The following is a 19,857-nucleotide window of genomic DNA, read 5'->3' on the forward strand; positions in this document are numbered from 1 at the left end:
CAAACTTCAGCTTCAGGTGTGGCCAAACCACATGTAACAAAGGGATCTCTGTGACAAAAGCAGCAACCCACTGAGCTATCCACATACAATTAAGTACAATACAATATGCTTTTTTTAAAGGAGGCATATTTACCCTCTACGCTACTTAATGGTCAGATTGAAAAGTGCCAGTGGAGAAAACTCTGATCTCACTCCAACTGGAACAATAATCACCTGACTTATCAATTCTAACTATGCTGAGAAAATAAAGGGTGCTGCTTCGTAGTGTCACTGTCAAGCAGGGATGTTAAACGCTTGGCACTACTAATAAATCAGCAAAGCTGCTAGTTTAGAGAAAAGGTAGCACTGAGCTGGCGTGGTGAGTGTGGGGCAGAAGTTGGACTCGGGGCTGGGCACAGCAATAGCCCATCATGTCGAGGTCATGAGGAGGTCAGCAGGTGATCGAGTCTCGAACACCGGCTTCCTCCTTCAAGTCCATGTAGCAGGGGAATTCCTGGGTGCTCTGGGGCCCGGCTGGCAGGCAGAAAATGAAACACCCTGCCACAGCATGGGCGGCGACCACAGGGTGACAGAGCAAGAAGGGAGCCAGGCGCATCTAAGAGATCTAGGAGAGTGTTAGGAATGTGTGGAAACAATGGGCGGGCGGCGCTAGTTTTGAGCTTGCTTGGCATATTAGAAAGCCTTCTATGCACAGACCGGGTAATTGAGGCATGTGGCGTTAGGAAGGTAGGTGCCTCAGTGCAGAAAGCAGTTCGATTAGCGCTCCAGGGGCCACTTCCATCGCATCGTCTGGGCATTAACCCTCTGATCCAGAGACAGTAAGGGAAGTGTGAGAATCCGCTCCTGATAATATGTCTAACTATGAATAAAATGTTACCCTGCACAGAATGTTCCCTACCTGAAGTGCTGCGCTTTGAGAATCACAGCGCACACTGTAAAACGAATCTCAACCCTGCTCTGTCCAGCACAGCGTGACGGCGAGCACCAGACATTATTCAGATGAGCCCTGCTGAATAGCTCAGCAGGGGCTCAGATCGGGAGACAGAAGCGGCCTCTTTGCTCCCAGAGACAAGTCCCACTCCTGGTCGCCACTGCTCTGGCACTCACAGCCACTAAGCCTACCTTTTCATGAGTACCGGTACTCTCCTCGGGCAGCAGAAAAGTGCCGGTACTCAGAGCGATAAATTTAAGAAGTGCCGGTACATGTAAATGTGAATGTAAATGTAAATGTGTGTGAAGTGCCGGTACTCAGTACCGGTGAGTACCGGCCCATTTAAAGCACTGGTGTTCACAATATTGTCTCTAAAACAATCCGCACTCTGCAACCAAAATATGCGTTCAGCTAAGTTTGGGCGATCGTAAAATAAACAGCTTACGTTTGTAGAGGCGTTTAGCTTTTTAGAAACCGCAGCCTGGTACATCGCCATCCTTTCTTTCAATGACGCCGCATCCTGCAGGTCCAAGAGAACAGAGGGGCTGCTGGGGACGCTCCCGTCTGGCAGGTGCTTGCTGGACTCACTGGAACCTGAATAGACGGAGAGCAATCACTTACGATATGCACAGTGAACCTTTTTAGAGAAGTGCGACACAGCTCTTGAAAAAATGAATACAAAATATTGCAATGTATGTTCTGGCTAGCAGCAAAGAAGTTCATATTCGTTAAGATACGATATAAGATTTGGAGGGGAAAAAATTACAGTTTCAAACAAAGATGTTCTGAGACGGATTTCAGTATTGAGCTAGAAGGGAATACCCAGAAATTTTTTTTCATCTAAAAGCTACGAACTTTCCACACATTTTTATTTTCAGTTTATCTTTTAAAAGCTTAGAGTTCCATTCTGATCACTTTAAGCGCGCCAATAGCGGCGCCCTATTGTGAGTGCCTTTGTTAGCCTTCTGTAAACCAATCAATCGCGCAGAATGCCGCCGGGCATCCTGAGCAGTGCAGATCAGCCGCCTGCACCACTTCCACGGACACCAAGAGTGAGGAAGGAGACTTATTACCTCGATCTCTCATCCTTTGCGGTCTTCCGAAGTGACAAAGATGATCAAAGCATGGATTGTCTACTTTCAGCGTGCCAGAGTTTTTGAAGGAGTAATTCACAGATATCAGGGAACTTTACTATAAAATGCCATCTGCTGAAATCACTAATGGGCAGTGTGGTGTTGGGCCTCAGGCCCACATCACTGAAATAATGGACACGGACACCGATGAACATGTGGTAGTAACTGGCCTCGAGCACGTGCACTCGGCCCCTTTTATTGACCGGGTCACCTGACTCGTGACGCCGGTGGTGGGTGTGTAGTGTGGGTTACACTTTGCAAAAGACTAGAACGTGTCCAGCAGGACACTACATTCCTCCCAACCTTTAATAAAACTGAAAGGAACAAAGTCCGAACCTGCGGGAGAAAAACACAATCTACTATTGTCACAATTTTTACAAAGGTCTCTTCAGCTGCTTGACGGATGACGATGGTGGAAACTTGCAGCTGGAACTACTAGTTCACATGGGCATGGCGTCCTGGTGCTCCGTGGATGCGCCCTTCTGGGCTTTCAGCCTGGCTCTTGTGGTGACGACAGGCAGATGCCAGGATGGTAGACCTGATGGGTGTTGTTCTCTACCAGTCCGTCTGGTTTCTTCACTGGCGGCAGCGTGGCTTCACTTTGCAAAGGAGGGAGTAGTTGAAAGACATCCTTCTCACTAGTACGCCCCTCTCGCGGGTGTTCTCCTGCCACAAGATATCCCGGAGGCCCTCTTTATCAGGTTTCCACTGGGACGGGCGTTCTCCGCAGCGTTGCTCCAACTCCACAGTCTGCATGTGAATGGAGGAGACGATGAGTACTACCTCAAAGTCAGTAGCTCCACCTGGAGGGTGGTTGTTGACTCCTGCCTTTGTGCACAAGTTCCCCTTCTTCCTGGGACGTGCAGGAAGGACGGCGGTGGATCCATCTCTATTATCGGGACCCTCTGCCACCGGTGTCCCTGAGGCCTTTGCCCCTTGGGTATCCACGGGCTGGTGTGGAGTGGTCAGTTCTCCTTCTGCCGGACATCTGAGCACTCTCCCCATCCAGACTACCGCTCAATCCCAAAGGTGGGTGTTGCCAAAGGTCCAGCCTGTTCATTCCTGCATCCGACAGGTTGTCAGAGGACTTGTAAGTGGATGCCTGTTCTTCTAGTGCTACCGATGTTCCCCTGGACTTGTAAGTCCTTGTATTCGACGTTGTGGCGTTTGTCACCTTCTCTTCTGGTGCGTGTTGGCTTGCCACACCTCCTCACATCTTCCAGGACGTTGTTGTTTCTGGTGGCACCATGCCCTTTGATTCCTTTCTTCCTTGCGACACGGTCCGGTCATCTTACTGCTCTTGTCCTCCTGTCCAGGCTTCTCCGAGCGGCGTGCACTCCGCCCGTTTCCCTCTGGTCTTGTCCTGGCTCTAGGACACTGTCTTCTTTTCACTCTGTGACTGGACCGGTCGCCGCGACCTTCTTCTGTTGACAGTTTTACTTCTTGTTCTTGATGATGTCAAAGTTCGTTGGTCCATGTTCGCGGACCACGTCTTATTTGAACTTCTCGGACCTCTTGCCAGTCCACTCTGCCGATCTCTGGCAGTGGTGTTGTTTGGCACAGGTGCTGATGGCTGGGGTGATGGTGGATGCCAGCCAAGTAGTGACTCGGGATGACAGGTATTGGTGACTTGCTGGGAGTGTTGGATGTCCGGAGAGACTTGACAGCTATGTGCCTCCGCCTTGCTGAGGTGGAGTGTCTGTGGCGGCTTGATACGTAGAGTGTGGGGATCCTCTCTTGCCTGTTGTGGGGCCATTGCCGACTCCATCTTGAGGCAGTGTGAGGGTGGGCACTCAGTGCTGACCTTCACCTGTGGCATCTGCGGACAGGAGCAGGGATGCGCTTGACTTAGACTGCCGACGCTCAAGGACGGGCGGTCGCCTGGTGGAAGCGTTAGGATGAGACGCAGTTGGCGCTTGCTGCGGCTTACGTTTGGTTCATCCATGAGGCTTTATCCAGGGACGTCGGTCCGCCTTGGTAGCTGTCTGGTGTGTCAGGGTGTGCTTCTTGGCTGGCTGTGAGTCCTCGGTCTTCTCCTTTTGTTGGCTTGTTCAGCCCACCTGTGCTCACCCGGTCTTCAGGGTGACAGGGCTGTCACTCTTCTTCGAGGGCGTTGCGTTTGGACCTCGAGGCGGTGCTGTCATGGCACCGGCTTCTGGCTCGGTGTTCGTTGGAGTGTATGGTGCTGTGGTGGCCTGCCACGTGGGGTGTGCGACTTCGCTCTTGCCAATCTTGGGTCGGGGCCGACTCCGTCTTGAGGCAGTGTGAGGGATGACACCGTGGGTGGTCTTTGGCCTGCTGCAGGGCTTTGCTGTGGCGGTGGAGACGTGGGTGCTCTCCTACCTGTGCTCAGCAGTTCTTCTTTGTGGAGATGTCTCCTGAGTGCTTGTCTGTGCAATCAGGTTCCCTGACACGGCTTTCTGCGTGCTTCTGGCTTTGCGTGTTCTTTGCGTGCTCGGTTTTCTTCTTGGAAGCTTTCCTGGCATGTGGGGTGCCTGTACTTCGGGAGGAGCAGATGACGCGATGTCAGCGCTGTCGGTGGTGGAGTTGAGTGGCCACAGGTGGTGCTGTTCTGCACAAGTCTTTTCTTGCACTGTCTACGGGGACAGTTCACTAGAGGGGACGTAGTTAGGGCTGGCCTTCCACTTGTGATGATGGGGCCTATATTGCAGCGTTGGTTTCCCGTTGGTTTCCCTTGAGCGAGGGAGGTGCAGAGCTGTAGGCATCCCTGGATTCACCTGTTAGTTGAGGTGGGGTTTAGTATTCTTCTGTTGGCACGCTTTATTTCTGGTATTTGGTGTGCCTCTGTTGTGGCTTGGGGTAGTGTCCGTTCACCACAAGGGGCAAGTGGCGTGATTTTCTCACTGGAGGTGGCGTCAGGCAGCCACTGGGGAGGCGTGCAATGCACCCAGTCTTCTTGTGTTTCATGTGGAGCGAGCTGCTTTCCTGGACTGGGGCAGCTTTAGACTCCTGGTAGCTTTTTGCTATGTGGGGTACTGTGTGCGCTGCACGCAATGGTCCTTGTGGCTTACCAGCTGTGTAGTGGGACTTGCAGTCTTTTAGCTGTGTTGCCTGGGTGCATGTTGCAGCCTTGGCATGTGCTCCTAGTCTTCCTCCTGCGCTACTCTGGTGCAGTTGTGCACTGTTTGTCTCCTCTGAGTCCGTGCTCTCTTGGTGTTTTCTCTTAGGAGGTACACAGTCCTCTGAGCGTCGTGGTGGGATGACAGTGTTTTAGGGTGCCTTGGTGTGCCTGATTTGAGATCCTACCCCCTGGAAGCAGGAAGGTCTGTTGATGTCTGTTATGGCCTGCTACTTTGTGAGGCCAGGAATCCCTCTCTCTCGGGACAACTGTTGCTCTGCTTCCTCAGAGCTGTGTAATTTCAACCTGTGTGTGCTCTTGGGTGTGGTGATGCCAGTTGCCAGTGGCCAGTGTGTGGTGCTGTCCTTGCATTCACCTAGGTCCAGTGCAGCTTTGGCATTGCTGCTTCATGGATTATCACGCTCTGGACGGTTGTGTCTTCTTGCTTCCTGGAGCGCAGTTTTTGTCATTGGCCACTAGGTGGCACTGTGGTCATTACTCTGCGGTCACGCAGTCGTGTCTCCTGCTGGTGGCCTTGGGGGTGGCTGAACATGCCTGTGTGGAGCCATGCGGCCAAAGGACAAGCTATCTGTCTTTCAAGACGGTCCTGGACTCACCCGATGACATGTGGTAGGCCTGTGCAGTTGCTGCTCATGTAGGCGCTGTGGCAGTCACCCTCGCGCTGCAGCCTTGCTTGGCAAGGGGGGGTGTACGTCAGGGAGGATTCACGTCCCTCCCAGGCTCATGGTGCAGGGACTGTATTGTGCGTAGTTTCCTCACCAAGTAGGTGCAGTCCTACCTCCGGTGATCACTGGACTTTCCTTGCTGCCGGGAGTGCTGAGAGGGCAGGTGCTGGGTGGCGCTGTGGTCCGTTTGCCGCAGGCTTTCCGTTGTGTGGTGCAGGTACCTGGAGACATGAGCAGTGGCCTGCGGTAGCGCTCTTATCAGGGGCGCGGGAGGGCTCTACAATCTCAGGCCCACCTGCTGCGAGGATGCATCACGCTGGATCGTCTGCAGGGTCTCCTGTCTTGCCTTCACGCGGTGCTTGACGCCTTCCCTTCTGATAGGCAATGTTCGGGACGAGCACAGGGTAGGCACTTTCTTCTGCTGTCCCCAGGGCCGCTGCATGATGAGCGCACTCATCACTATTGTGGGCGCTCCCGGGGAGAGGCGCGGACTCGCAGAGTCGCACAGCGGGTCGCTGCGACGGAGGCAGAGCATGCAGGGTGAGTAGTCGGTGCTGGCTCTCTTTTTTCGCCGCAGGGAGGGTGTTGTCAGTCGGGGCGCCGCTGGCTTTGTCGCGCTGGGAGGCAGTAGGAGCGCTGGAAGCACCAGTGCACGCACCTCGTGGTGCGCTTCAGACCTGGTGAGGTGCTGGGTCCTGGTTTGCTCGCTGCCCTTTGGGGTCATCTGGATACCCCTTTTATGCGATGGAGTCTTCCTGGATTTACCCGCGGCAGCCGATGCTTCTGGCCAGAGTTAGAGTCCGATCGGTGCAGCCTCCCTTCTTGTTTTCGCCGTGACGGCCTTAGCGCCAGATAGCAGGGTGATGCAGGCAGTGCTTGTCTAACCTTTTGGAGACGGCATTCAGTGTTTCCCTGCGTCCGCCGACAGCACTAGTTGCCGTGTGTTCTGTCCAGGGCAGACGACAGTGCCCATGTCGTCACAGTCACCCTCCTCTTTTCCTCCGACTTGTGGCTGTCGGATGAGGTAGAAACAGGCTAGGTCTCCACGGTGAGGAACTACTGTGCCTTCCTACACAAACACTCGCGGGCAGACCTGCCTCGTCGCCAATGTGGTATTGGGCCTCAGGCCCACATCACTGAAATAATGGACACAGACACCGGTGAACATGCGGTAGTAACTGGCCTCGAGCACGTGTACTCGGCCCCCTTTTATTGACCGGGTCACCTGACTCATGACGCCGGTGGTGGGTGGGTGTGTAGTGTGGGTTACACTTTGCAAAAGACTAGAACGTGTCCAGCAGGACACTACAGACAGTTCCCGCGCACTTCCCTAATACTGACCACTGTGACTTAGGGATTGCTACACAGGGTCAAAAACAGGCATCACCGCTCCAATGCACGGCCCAAGGGGGCCGGATGTATAAACCACCACCAGGGATATTTCTCAGTGTTCTATTTACAAGCAATTATCCACATAATGCAACATATTTTCAGTTATTGAGCACATGGCACATGAAAGAATCTAAGTCTCCGCTTTAGATTCACACCTCACACCTCCAAAACACTGCATATGTTTTGCCTGCGAATTGAAAGCAGACCTGCCAACTCCCACTGTGCAACCATGTGTTTCACAATTTGCAGCGGAGGAGCTTCGCCCCACTGCTCTTTTAACAGTGATAAGTGTTATTATCATTTTATTTTGCTGTGGTCAGGCAGGTTTATGAGGCGGCTGAGGCTGGGCTGTCGTCACAGCCAGCCGAGGAGTGGTTTGGGCACTTAAGTGTGCATGACAGTTTGGCCAGCAGTCTTGGGCCGGCCAAACCGTCATGGGGACTTTGCATGTTCTCCACAGGCTGTATTGTACAGCCTGGGTGGAGAATATGCACAGGCTCCTACTCCCTGTCTGAGCACTGAACCATGGCGCTCAGATCAATCACGAGGCTGCTTTCATGGTGACAGCAGCGTCGTGATTGGCTTAGGGGAGCTTGTGTATACTTCCTGCTTCAAGCACGACCAGAAGAGAACAGAGGTGATGAGGAGTTGGGTGGGAGCAAGGTAAGTAACTTTTTAAATTTATTTTTCTATCCCCCTACCCACCCATTTTAGTTGCTGGCAGCCACTACTGCAGTATCGACTCCCTTCACACTGTCAACCAGTGAGGGGCAGATATTACACAGTGGCAGGAAAAACCAGGTAGAGAGCACAGCAGAAAGTGGATTTCCAGCTCATTTCTTTTTGGAAGCTTTTAAAAGCCAACGTCCACGATGGGTTGTGAAAACATCCCAGGACATTGACACCAGCCTGGTTTTAGGAGGAGAACTGTTGAGGGAGGGAGCATAAGTGCCTCCTAGGTAGATCGGGACACACTGTCTCTGACCCCCCTCCAAAGTCACGCCCCCTTCTCACACAGTGAATCTTTTTCTTAAGGTTGGCAGCTCTGGCGGCCCTGGGCAGGGAGCGTAGGTAGGGAGCCCCGGAAGAGGGGTTCCGGGCGGGGCCCCGAAGAGGTGGGGGGTCAGGGTGTTTGGAAGCCACCAAATCCCTGCCAGCGGCCGCCACGCAAATATGTATCCATCCTCAGAGGATTATTATATTAAGGATATATATTGGCGTGGCGGCCCCTTGGGTTTGGCGGCCCTGTGCAGGTGCACAGCTTGCACATGCCTAAGGCCCCCCTGGCTCTGGGAAAGTGAGTCATAGGTGATGCCGTACGCTAAATCAGCAGCAACAAATAGCTTAATTGACCCAGTGCTTAATTTGTAGAAAAGCACCAATGAGCACCAGGTTCACCAAATCCCTGACGGCCTAATACCGATTTCCCCTTATGTCTTTTTCTTTCATCCGCCCACACTTTCAGCCTTGTTATCTCACTCATGCGGATTCTTTTTCAGCCTTTGTATCTCGTACTCCTTCCCTCCAACTTTTCTGTCATCCCCCCACTCTTGCTCTAGGCCAAAGTCTAATGATGAGAAAAAAAGAATGTGTCCCCAGAATCGAGTGCCGTGTCCACCGACAGCAGCCACCGGCACAACATAAACACTACTCATATTAGAACATGGACACTTGAATCCCAGCCTTAGTTATGGCTCTCCACATATAATGAGAGCTCATTACAGTCTTGCAATGTTTTGATTTTTTCAAACGTGGCAGCTGAATGTAAAATGCGTTACCTTGTTTTAAAAAATCCTGGCTCTTCGACTGAAACACAAGACCCAGCCACCCCCACCCCAAATCCCACCGGCACCTTGAGACGTTCATGGGTGATTAGTCCTGCTTTATAAGTCATTGATTGATTAAGTTAAACCAAAAAAAACACCAAGACAATGTTCCCTGAAAGGCAGCACACTTCTTTTTCTTTTCGGTCTACATTAATCTAGATCCTGAGAGATTGTTGTGGGATGTGTATAAAGGGCGGGTGGAGGGGTTCCCCACAACTAGATTCTACATTTCCCTGCTTCCAGTTGACTTCAGCATGTAAGACCTCAGGTACACCATTTTCCAGGTTACCACCTGACCTGTGGAACAACATCCATCTGAAGATCCGAACTGCATTTTCACACGAGGCATTCTCATTTTCTCTGATGCTCCTGTTCGATGAAGCTATATTTAACATTTCTCCTTCCCCAGGGTATTGCCTTTCGTACAATATGTTCTTTATAACACTCTGTGGAGCTAACTGACGCAGTGAAAAAAAACGCATATCTCAAGTAACATATGGTTCAGGAGGGATGTTAGAAGTAATGCTGCATTATGATCATCTCCCCATTCCTTATGTAGAAAAGGGTGCCTGCATTGGTGTTACAGGCAAATAACCTAAGCTAGTGTAGTATCAATAACCCTAGACTTATATCCCATATAGCCACTTCACGAGTTCTTTTTTATAAAACAAACCTAAAGTTATAGATCGAGATAAACAAAGGAGAATGAAAGGAAGGCAGGAGCATGGTGGTTATGGAAGATTAGACTTGAATGAGGGAACTGAATGCGATATGGACATTTTATATGGCCATAAATTACACATCTATCAGCCTTTTATCAAGACAAACTGTACAAGGTAAGGGTAAAGTAATCAGCCCTATTCACATAGGTATTTGTGCCAGGTTTACAGCAGAAAATATCTCCATTAATTACCACCAGAAATCCTGTTAGGCGTAAATTTATTTAGTACACTGGATTTCTCCACAATGAATGGTGAGAAATATGCAGTCATACATCTCTCCGAAGAGCTGGAAGGGGAGGGTTTCAATGCGTTTTTTCCTTGGAATTTTGGCAACACTCACAAGCATGTATGTGTGTTAGCATTCCCAAACTCTTATCCCACTCATTCCCATCCAGGAAGGGTGATGGATTAGCCATTGGCTGGAGTGACTCCCCTTATGGGACGGGAGGCCGAATGGATCATCCCAGTTGGAGCTGCAGGAGAACGGCTTTCGCCTCCAAATATAATTCTACACCAGGAACAGGACTCCATGTGACATGGAATTCTCTGTGGTAGCTCGAAACCCTGGATTCCACCTTGTGCTTTTTTCCACCTCCCTACACTTCCTGCATCTTTGTCACTCTTACAAATGTTTTCGTCTATACTTTCTCCCATTATCAAGGTAAATGGTTTGTCATATTTTATTATTCTATTAAACCATTACAATATAAAACGTATTCATGATAAAGCAGTTATCCCTTAGAGTTGAGTACTGCCCAGCCTTGGGTCCCCTGCTCACTTTGCCACTGGATTCAAGCTAGCCTGGCTGATGAGGGCTGTTAGCCCGAAACAGCTCCCAGGATGCTTGTTTCCGGTCTAGGGAAGACATGGCTTGGCAGTTCGGACTGGATTGCTCCCATGAGGCACAGGATAAAGACTGATTTGCATATAGTGGTTTCTGAACTGGGGTGGCAAGGTGAGCTAAAGAACGATGATGGATTCAATCCAGATCTGTGACTGGGGGTGAGTGTCTGAAAAGTTTCAGCGCTCCGTCCATCATCTCCTTGTGTTTACTTTAGAGTCAACCCTATCTACAAAATGCACATTGTCAAGTAATAAAATGAGAAAGCCATCATCCTGTAAGTATAAAATTAGATAGTTTAAATCTGCATGAGATGAACAGTAGGTGGTCGTCGGTTATTAAAGTATCCAAAAAACCAAATATAAAATCAGATTAAGCAAAGCATTAGCAGGTAATTTGGACCATTTCTGACAGGTGGCATGCACACATTTGTATGTAGGACCTGCAGAATCTCATACCAAAAGCTGAATTTGAAAACACCCTTGCATGCTATTATGCCAAAAATATACGTAAGTCTGACATAGCAAAAGCCTGCGCTGGTTAGGTACAGGACAGGACAATAGTAGACACAACCTGCAGGCCATATTCATTCCAAATGCTGACCACTCCACTCTAAATCCCTCAATTAGCAACAAACGAAAATAATGTCTAAGTATTCTCTATCGAATACATTTTTTTTTGGGGGGGGGGGGGGGGGGGGGTTAAGAGTTTGACTTTGTATTTACCCTTTTCTGCCTTTCTCTCTTTTGCTCAGGGTAAAAGCCAGACTATGTCAAATAAATCCCAGCCCCCAGAAAATGAGTGCTGATGCTCACCTCCTGCAACCACCAGCAGAAATGAAACAGTGTATTCATGCATATTTTCATTATTTGTGGCCTACAGCATATGCTATGTGGGTTTCATCACTTCCACTCCCGTGGCAATTTTGGAGGAAAAATCCGAGCAGCTTGTACTTCAACATAACTCTCGAACCTAGTTTATTATGCGAGCTTCGTACTGCAATTACATTTGCATGTAGGACAGACAGGTGAAAAACAGCAGACCTTCAAGGTTCAGCACATCAGGGCCTCGTCAAAAGGAATGCTGACACCCGTGCAGGATTTGCTAGCAATCCCACCCTTCACAGTTTTTCGAAATCTCACAATTTTACAATTCCTTTTTATTTAGCATAAATAGTTACTCACCTGTTTTTTTTTTTTTAACTGTGCTAACACTTATGTGCGCATTTTTTTTGCATGAACCTGTTTTAAACGTGGTCGAACCATATCTACTTAATATGCTACTTCCTACCTCACCAGTGAATTTTAATAAATCTCACACTAGATGGCAATAGTGCATTTATATGTGCAATACCCTCATTTACCACACTTATTCAATTAACATCCACTCCCGTTAGCCTATTGGGTTTAAGGACAATATTTAACAGTCAGGTACATTTGCCAGCTTCATCTAGGATGACACACATTTACTATTAACGGATTTGGAAGATGTTGGTTCTATGATTCAATTTTACCTTCCAATATACACCCTTCATATAGGTTTATTATGTTTCCCAGCACCCAAATACCTAGCTACGGTTACTCCATAGCGCTTTACAAATGAATTTCACTATACTATTCAGCCCCATTAGGCTTAAACACACAGAACACCTCCATTATTACGTCACATATATTTCTTTCATGTGGTTGACTTATGAGTTTTGCTACTTGATGACGAACGTCCATATAGCGTCATCACATCCGTCTTTCTTGAGTTCAAAAACAGAGATTACATCCTTTCGCTTTGTTAAAACCTCCTGTAATGATTGTTGCTGGAGGACTCTTAATCCACTTAGCTTCACCTTTCCTCAACAATTGTTCACAATTACTCACTCTTTCTTGAAGTTTGCTGTGTGCTTTACCATCGACGTTTTTAATATCACTTCACAGATGAAGTAAGAATTTCTGAACTGTTATCCATGTGGGGTGGGTGGAAGATGGTGGATCAACTCTGCGTTTGAGGATGCCTCTCCCAGAGGTCTCTCTGGGGTACCCGTTGATGCTTATCTCCCGCCTCCCCCATAGCGGAACATTGTTGGCAAGTACAAAGGACGTGGTCGCACAGAGGCCCCCACCGCAGCGGGTAACGGAGGAGATGGCAGAAACTGAGTCGGGACTGTGGGTTCACCGCGGGTATCGGAGGCAGCACCTGGGTCAGGCTCTGACTCACAGTTAGGCAAACTGATCCTACAGGCTTCTACGCTCAGGCAGAGCAGCTGGCTTGCTACGATCCTGTGGGTCGGAGAACTCCATCCCGGGTCTTGTGATAACCGAAATGCCTAATGCAGCAGTTGAGAAAGCTCGGAAGGAGAGGAAAGACCAGCTTCTCACACTGTTGTGTTACCATGACCTGTAGCATCAGAATCTGTCTTTGAATGTCAAGATTCTTGTCTAGAAAGAGATCTGGCTTATAAAGCACAGGCCAGTGTGGTTAGGAACATCACGAATCAGGCAGATTGAGGCGATAATAATGGTATAAACAAGGGGACCTATTGTGAATCTGATAACTTTGAGGAGAAAGCTAAGAATGCTGAGAATCTAAAGCATATGCATTTGCAATATGATTTAAATAGCGTAAGTGCAGAGGATAGAAATTTGCTAAGTGGTGGCACCTCTGAGATATTGGAACGACCAGGCCCTATGGAATATCAGACTAAAGACATTATAATCGCTGGTGAATCACTTGATATTGCGGATATAGTGGATATAGAGGAATCTGAGACTGGAAATTGTATGGTAAATGCACAGAAAGAAACTACTGTGTTTCTTTTTCAGATCTGGAAAAGAAACACAGTAGTTTCATGAAAAAATGCGCACATCCTAGGGATTGACGTGTCCATCCCATTTAGCCCATAGTATTCTTGAGCACTGCAAGACACAGTGCTGGATGGAGTAGCACACAACGAACCGGGAAATACATACTTGGATTATCAGGATTACTAGAGTGCACAGAAAAATTCAACTGAGCAAATGCACAGAATGACCATCAGGGCGGGGACCTAAATCAGCAAGCCACTCAGAGGAACTAACAAGATGGTGGGGAAGCCGTATATTCAGAAACGTACTCCTCTAGCTGGAGGTAAAGACACAAAGGCAAAAGGTCTGAAAGCCACTAAAGCAACTAAAGGAGATAAGGGCGCGGGGTGGTGGAGTTAAACCTCAAGTTAACACTGCTGTGGGACGATTAAAGGATTCTGTGGCATACAGCACAAAGCCTGGTATTAGTCCCGGGATTAGCCCTCTGCGAAAATGGGTCACCTCCAAGATGTTAAAGCTATCATCTCGAGACTATCTAATACTGGTAAAACGGAGGTTGCATCAAGGCCAGAACTGAAGCTGAAGTCGTAGCAGAGCAAACAACTAATACATTCAATCTTGGGGGTTCTACTCCTCAGACTGATGGTCCTGTTAGTTCTGAGGGGGGTAGAGGTAGCCTGAATGAGAGTTCTCAGTGTCCTTCAGCCTCACACGTAACTTCGACTGTAGCACCAGTAACAATTTCAACTCCAGTAACTACAACAATTTTGACTACTGTAGTGCCTGCGGCTTCTTCATCCGCGGAGCAGGCCTGTAGCTCTGCAATTGTATCTGTGTGTTCAGCGAACACTGAAAGGGGCCCTTACTGGGCTGACTATGAGGAACCATCATTGTCTAATACTGCATACATTAACTAACCAGAGAGCGGAGGCCCAAAAATACTATCTACAGGCCTAGGCAGACAGTAGCGAGATAAAACAAGCACTGGTGGAGGTCACTTCAAAGGTCGCTCAGCTTTCTTCTGAGGTTATGGAACTGCAGGATCATGTTTCAGCAGTGGAAGAGGCTAATACACGCACTGCAATCCTAACCAAGACACAGGAATCCCAAATGATGCTTATCCTGGCCAAAATCGAAGATCTCGAAAATCGCCATCGGTGTCAGAATTTAAGGATCTTTGGCATTCCGGATGGGTCGGAAGGCTCCGACACTCGGGCTTACATTGTTAGCCTGCTCCAAAAAGCATTCCTAAACTTGGCAGATTGGGACATGGATAGGCAAGTACAGCCAGCGTACAGACTGCCTCTGACCATTCAGCATGGGAAACAAATCAGGTCAAATTATTCAAGACCAATATTGGTGTTTTTGGTTAACTTTTTGCTGCGTCAGGCAATTCATTTAAATGAACGGCCAGCTGCTTCTGTTGGACAATATTTCCATATTTGTATGCTCTGATATGTGTAAACTCACAATGGATAAACGTTGGAGGCTGCGGCAAGTAATGCATCCTTTTAAGACCGTATGTTTCTGCAAGAGCCTGCTCGTCTTAAGATTATTTAAAAATGTCCAGTCACACTTTTTTCTCACTGAATTAGATGCAAAAACAGCTTTAGCCAAATGGCAGTCAGACTCTTGAAAATGATTGCTTAAAGTAGAGATGGCACGGCATGGGCAACAGAGATGAAATGAATACTTTCATGTTTACTTTTGTTATTTGATTATGCTCGCTCTGTTACCCATACTTTTTTTTCTTAGTCTTTAATTTTTTGTCTTTGCAATTGTACCTGCCTGCTTACATTTTCATATTACACTGGGGGGTGTGGGGTAGGAAGGATGAGGATTGGTGGGGCTCAGGGAAAGGGGGGGTGCCTTCTTAAGCTGTCAGTGAGAACAGCAGAGGAAGTGGGTGATTCCTTCTCGCAGGCACAGGGGTGGGTTAGGAAGGGTGGGTGGTAGGCAGAGAATGGGAGTCGGCTGTTGCTGGTTGACCGGGTGGAGCGGTCGGAAGGGAGGGGAGGATTAAATAGCCACATTTTAGTATATTTAGTCAGAATATTATTGGTAGAGCAAAAGGGAGAGGATTACGAAACAAGGTGGGGGGGGTGACTAAATCGAGCTCACAGCCATGTTCAAATGTCCAACTTTAAATACATGTGTTGGAATGTGGCAGGGCTCAATCAGGCCAGGAAATGACGGTTAGTAATGGAGGAGCTTCGCGCATTCAAACCCCATATTATGGGTCTTACAGAAACACATTTAGCTTTCAAGGACAGATAGGAGCTAAAACAGGTTGGTTTCGATTTAATAGTTTGTAAGTCACAGGTACTTTCTATTCGAGGGGTAGCCATATTAAAGTCGAAAAATTGTAGAGTAACAGTAATACGTACACTAGCTGACTCTAAAGGCAGTTTGGCAATTGTTCAATTACCCTCTGAACTTTTGGATTGGGCTGGTGATTTGATAGTATTGGGGGATTTTAATTATATAATTGATAAGAAGATCAACACTACTAATACAGCACAATGGACTACAATGGGCAGGACTAGGGCTGCAATTTTGGAACTCCTTCCTCTGCATCAGTTGGAGGATGTTTGGAGGAGACTAAATCCAACTGCTCCTGGGTTTACATTTTATTCATCCCCGCATAAAAATTATTCCCAAATTGATATGATGTTTGTTAGAAGAACCATGCTGGATAAATTGACTATTTAAGTTTGTCCTGTCCAAAGATTACATCGGACCATAATCTGGTGATAACTGTGCAGATCCAGCGGGTCGATAAGGAGCCACTTAGGGAATTCACATTTTCCAACATATCTTAAGTAACCCGGATAATGGGAAATTTATGCGGGATACTCTACGGGAATACCTCGAGAATAACAAGGGGACTGCGGCTACTGTAGTGGCATGGGATTGCTTGAAGCATATGTTAGAGGGTCCACGCTGCAGTTTATTTTAAGGCAGAACCATTAGGCTATTGGGGAGAAGGAGCAGGAACATAAGCTGTTATTAGAGCTAGAACAGCAGCATGCAAGAGCTATTGAACTAAAAGACGCTGCAGAACAGCAAATATATTGGTGTTTGGTGGAAGTTAGAGCCAAACTTAATCGAGGGTTAGTGGATAAAGTAGCCATCAAATACCACAAATATAAAGCTATGCAATATGAATATGGACAAAGAATAGGTCGTCTGTTAGCTACTCAGATTGCCGATCACAGGGCTAGATCAAACATTAAAACAATAAAAGGGGGAGATGGTCTTTTCTATACTAGATCAGAGGACATAGAACAATTTAGACTCTTTTATGCAGACCTATATGAGGAGGCAGTGCCCCCTAGTATACAACCAATTCTGGACTATGTACAGGAGTCTGAGCTACCGGTGTTGAACCCAATGGATTATGAGTGTTTGCAAAGAGATATTGAATTTGGGGAGGTTGAGCTAGCGTTGGGTACTTTACCAACTGGCAAGGCGGTTGGTGAAGATACTATCCCTTTGGAATTTTATAAAAATTTCAAAGTGATTTTGGCACCAGTTCTCAACACATTGTTCAATAATATCATGCAAGGGGAGGATGTTACCTCATCTTGGAAAATTACTAATATTATAGTATTCCATAAAAAGGGGAAACCGGTAGAGGAAATGTGCTCGTATCGCCCCATATCATTGATCAACGCTGACGTTAAATTCTTCTCCAAAATTCTACCTTCTCGCCTGGCCCGACTATACATCAGATAGTGTCAGTACAACAACATGGTTTTGTTCCCGGCAGAGATACAACAGGACATATTAATACAGCTATTGCTGTATTTGATGCTTCTGGTGAATTAAATCATCAATTAGGTATTACCCCAGATCTTGTATCTGGTTCTAGGCAGCTGTCCAAATGTATGAGAAAGTAAGTGGTATAATGACTACCACGTCAATACACTAAGGTGGTGGTGGTGTCATTTGATCTCCTTTGGGTAGTGCATGAATTGGACTTCTGCACATTATGATTTTATATATTGTTTACACGGGTTCCTTAGTTCTTTGAAGAGTCTTGTAATACACTTTGTGTATAAATATAATGTAACATTTTGTATTATGTTTAAATAGGAGTATTATTCTCAGCTACAATTTATTCATCCTGAAGATGGTCTGAGAGACTCAAGCAGAACAGACCGAAACGTCGACTCTCTTCTATTTCCAAAAGAATCTTTTATCTTACAGCATTACATCTTCTCGCTTAGATTTGGAATAGTTGTACAGTAATGTATTGTTAGGACAATTTGATTTCTGCTTCTTTACATGATTTTTTGCTGAATGCTTTTATTGATCTATTTATATGTACTCCATTTTGCAACAAAATATATAAAATAAGATATATTCTGCAAGATGATGAAAGTTCTTTGAAAGTTCCTTCTCCTTTCCTTGGCAATAAAGAAACCACTACAGGCCAACCCGGCAATACAGCACACAGGCAGGGAGGCAGTCAAAACTCCTACAGCTTCCTTGGTTCTCCTTGGCAAAGGTTTGTCTGGTTGTTGTTCGAGAAGTTATCTAAAGTCTTGGGATCTGGGTCTGGGTTTATACTGCAAAATCCTTTGTCCTCTGAAGGCAGAGAGGCCTTTGCCTAGTCCAGACCAGTTCTAGTCAGTCCTGGAGCACTTTGTTGACAAGACTCCTTTTTTCCTTTCACAGTATAGGCCAGGGACATCAGACACCACAGGAGGTGGAGACAGCATTGCAGAGAGAAGGCACGGATCCCAAGTGCAACTCCTCATACCCATCTACATGCAGATCTCTCTATTTAGTCCTGTACTGACTCACCCTGTCTGTTGGAGTCCCCCAGCCCCTGTCACTCAAACTCCAGACAAGGAAACCTAGCAGAGGCAAGCTTGGATAGTTAGGCAAGACAAATTCTATTTTCAAAAAGTGGTATGTTTAAACACAGAATGTTAAAACCAACTTTACTAAAATATGTATTTTATCATTCTGAATTCAGGCATACTAAACTCGAATTTCTACCTAGTTCCCTTAGTCAGTTAGGATTATAAGATGTTATAATCAAACTGCCCATTCTGGCCTATAGGAAACAGGTAGCCTTCCAATTGTGAAAAACGAAAATAGCTGTAATTCACTTATTAGGACATGCCACATCAGGGCATGTCATAAATTATACCTATAATGCATCCTGCCCTTGGGCCTACCTTAGGGGTGTCTGATATGAAGAAAAGGGAAGGTTTAGGGACTGGCAAGTGGGTGCACTTACCAAGTCAACATGGCAGTACTAGACTGCACGCAGGCTCTGCAATGGCAGGCCTGAGATACACTTTGTAAACTGCTTCTGTGGGTGGCATGGGTGGCACAGCCAGTGCTGCAAGCCCACCAGCAGCATTTGATTTACAGGCCCTGGGCACACATGGTACACTGTACTAGGATCTGATAAGTAAATCAAATAACCCAATCAAGGAGTCACTAATCAATACATCAATTTAACATAGGGAACACTTGCACTGTGGCACTGAATAGCAGTGGCACTGTGCCCAAAGCATCTAACCAGCAAACCAGATCAAAAACAGAGAAGGCAATCAGGAAAAAATGGATGGGAGACTCATGCCAATGATACCAGGTCTAGCAGTGCTGTGCACATTTTTTAAGCGGCTTGATAGCGTAGTAGGTAGCTTTATTTGGGGTTATAGACATGCAAGAAGAGTTTTTGGGTACATTTAATTACTGTACAAGCAAGGGGGTTTTAAGCTTCCAGATTTTAAACTTTATTTTTGGGCTGCATTTGCTGGGCGAATTCGAAGCTTACTCGATGGGTCTAATGCTAACTCTGCATGGTTTGCATATCAATTGGCCTGCGGACCTAATACTAGATTCCTTCTTTATAAAATGGCAGATCCGAATTACTACAAACGGGTCAGGTTTAAGATAATTAGGGACATTACTAGGAAATGGCAAGATATCTGTAAGGAAGACTCTGTGCCAGCGTTGCATTCATATATGAAACTATGGAGCAATCCTATTTTGCCTGACATATTTCATGACTCTATTGGTAAAAGCTGGAAGCGCATGGGTGTCTTGCAACTGGGTCAACCTTTTGATGGACAGGGATTCCGATCCTTTGTAGCCCTGAAAGAGGAGTTTGGATTACAACAGAGTACATTCTTTAAGTACTTGCAAGTAAGGGATTGTTTTGTACGGGGTCAGAGGCTATTAGAGTTGACGAAACCCCCAGAAGTACTATCTACACTGTTTTTGGCTGTTGGCCAAGGAACTATTGGCAAAGTATATCAGAAGGTGTTAGCAGCTGCTAGCGATGATGGATTACAGGTTTCAGAGAAAATTAGTTGGATTTTTCAAATTTAGATAACTCAGGAGGAATTACAGGATTCGTTGGAGTGTACAAATACAGCTAATACATCAGTTAATCTGAAACTTTAACAGCATCGGTTAATATTTAT

General features: G+C 46.9%; 1 protein-coding gene across 1 annotated transcript in view; it reads right to left on the bottom strand.

The window, feature by feature from the left end:
- XIRP2 (xin actin binding repeat containing 2) overlaps positions 1-19,857 on the bottom strand; it is a 1,179,469-nt gene that overhangs the window by 335,249 nt on the left and 824,363 nt on the right. The window contains exon 3 of the mRNA XM_078681625.1: positions 1,377-1,525. Coding sequence (XP_078537751.1) covers positions 1,377-1,525 — 149 coding nt within the window. The remainder of the gene's footprint in view (positions 1-1,376; positions 1,526-19,857) is intronic.

The sequence above is a fragment of the Lissotriton helveticus genome, chromosome 3_1 (assembly GCF_964261635.1).
Source record: "Lissotriton helveticus chromosome 3_1, aLisHel1.1, whole genome shotgun sequence".
In the NCBI taxonomy this organism is placed as follows: Eukaryota; Metazoa; Chordata; class Amphibia; order Caudata; family Salamandridae; genus Lissotriton; species Lissotriton helveticus.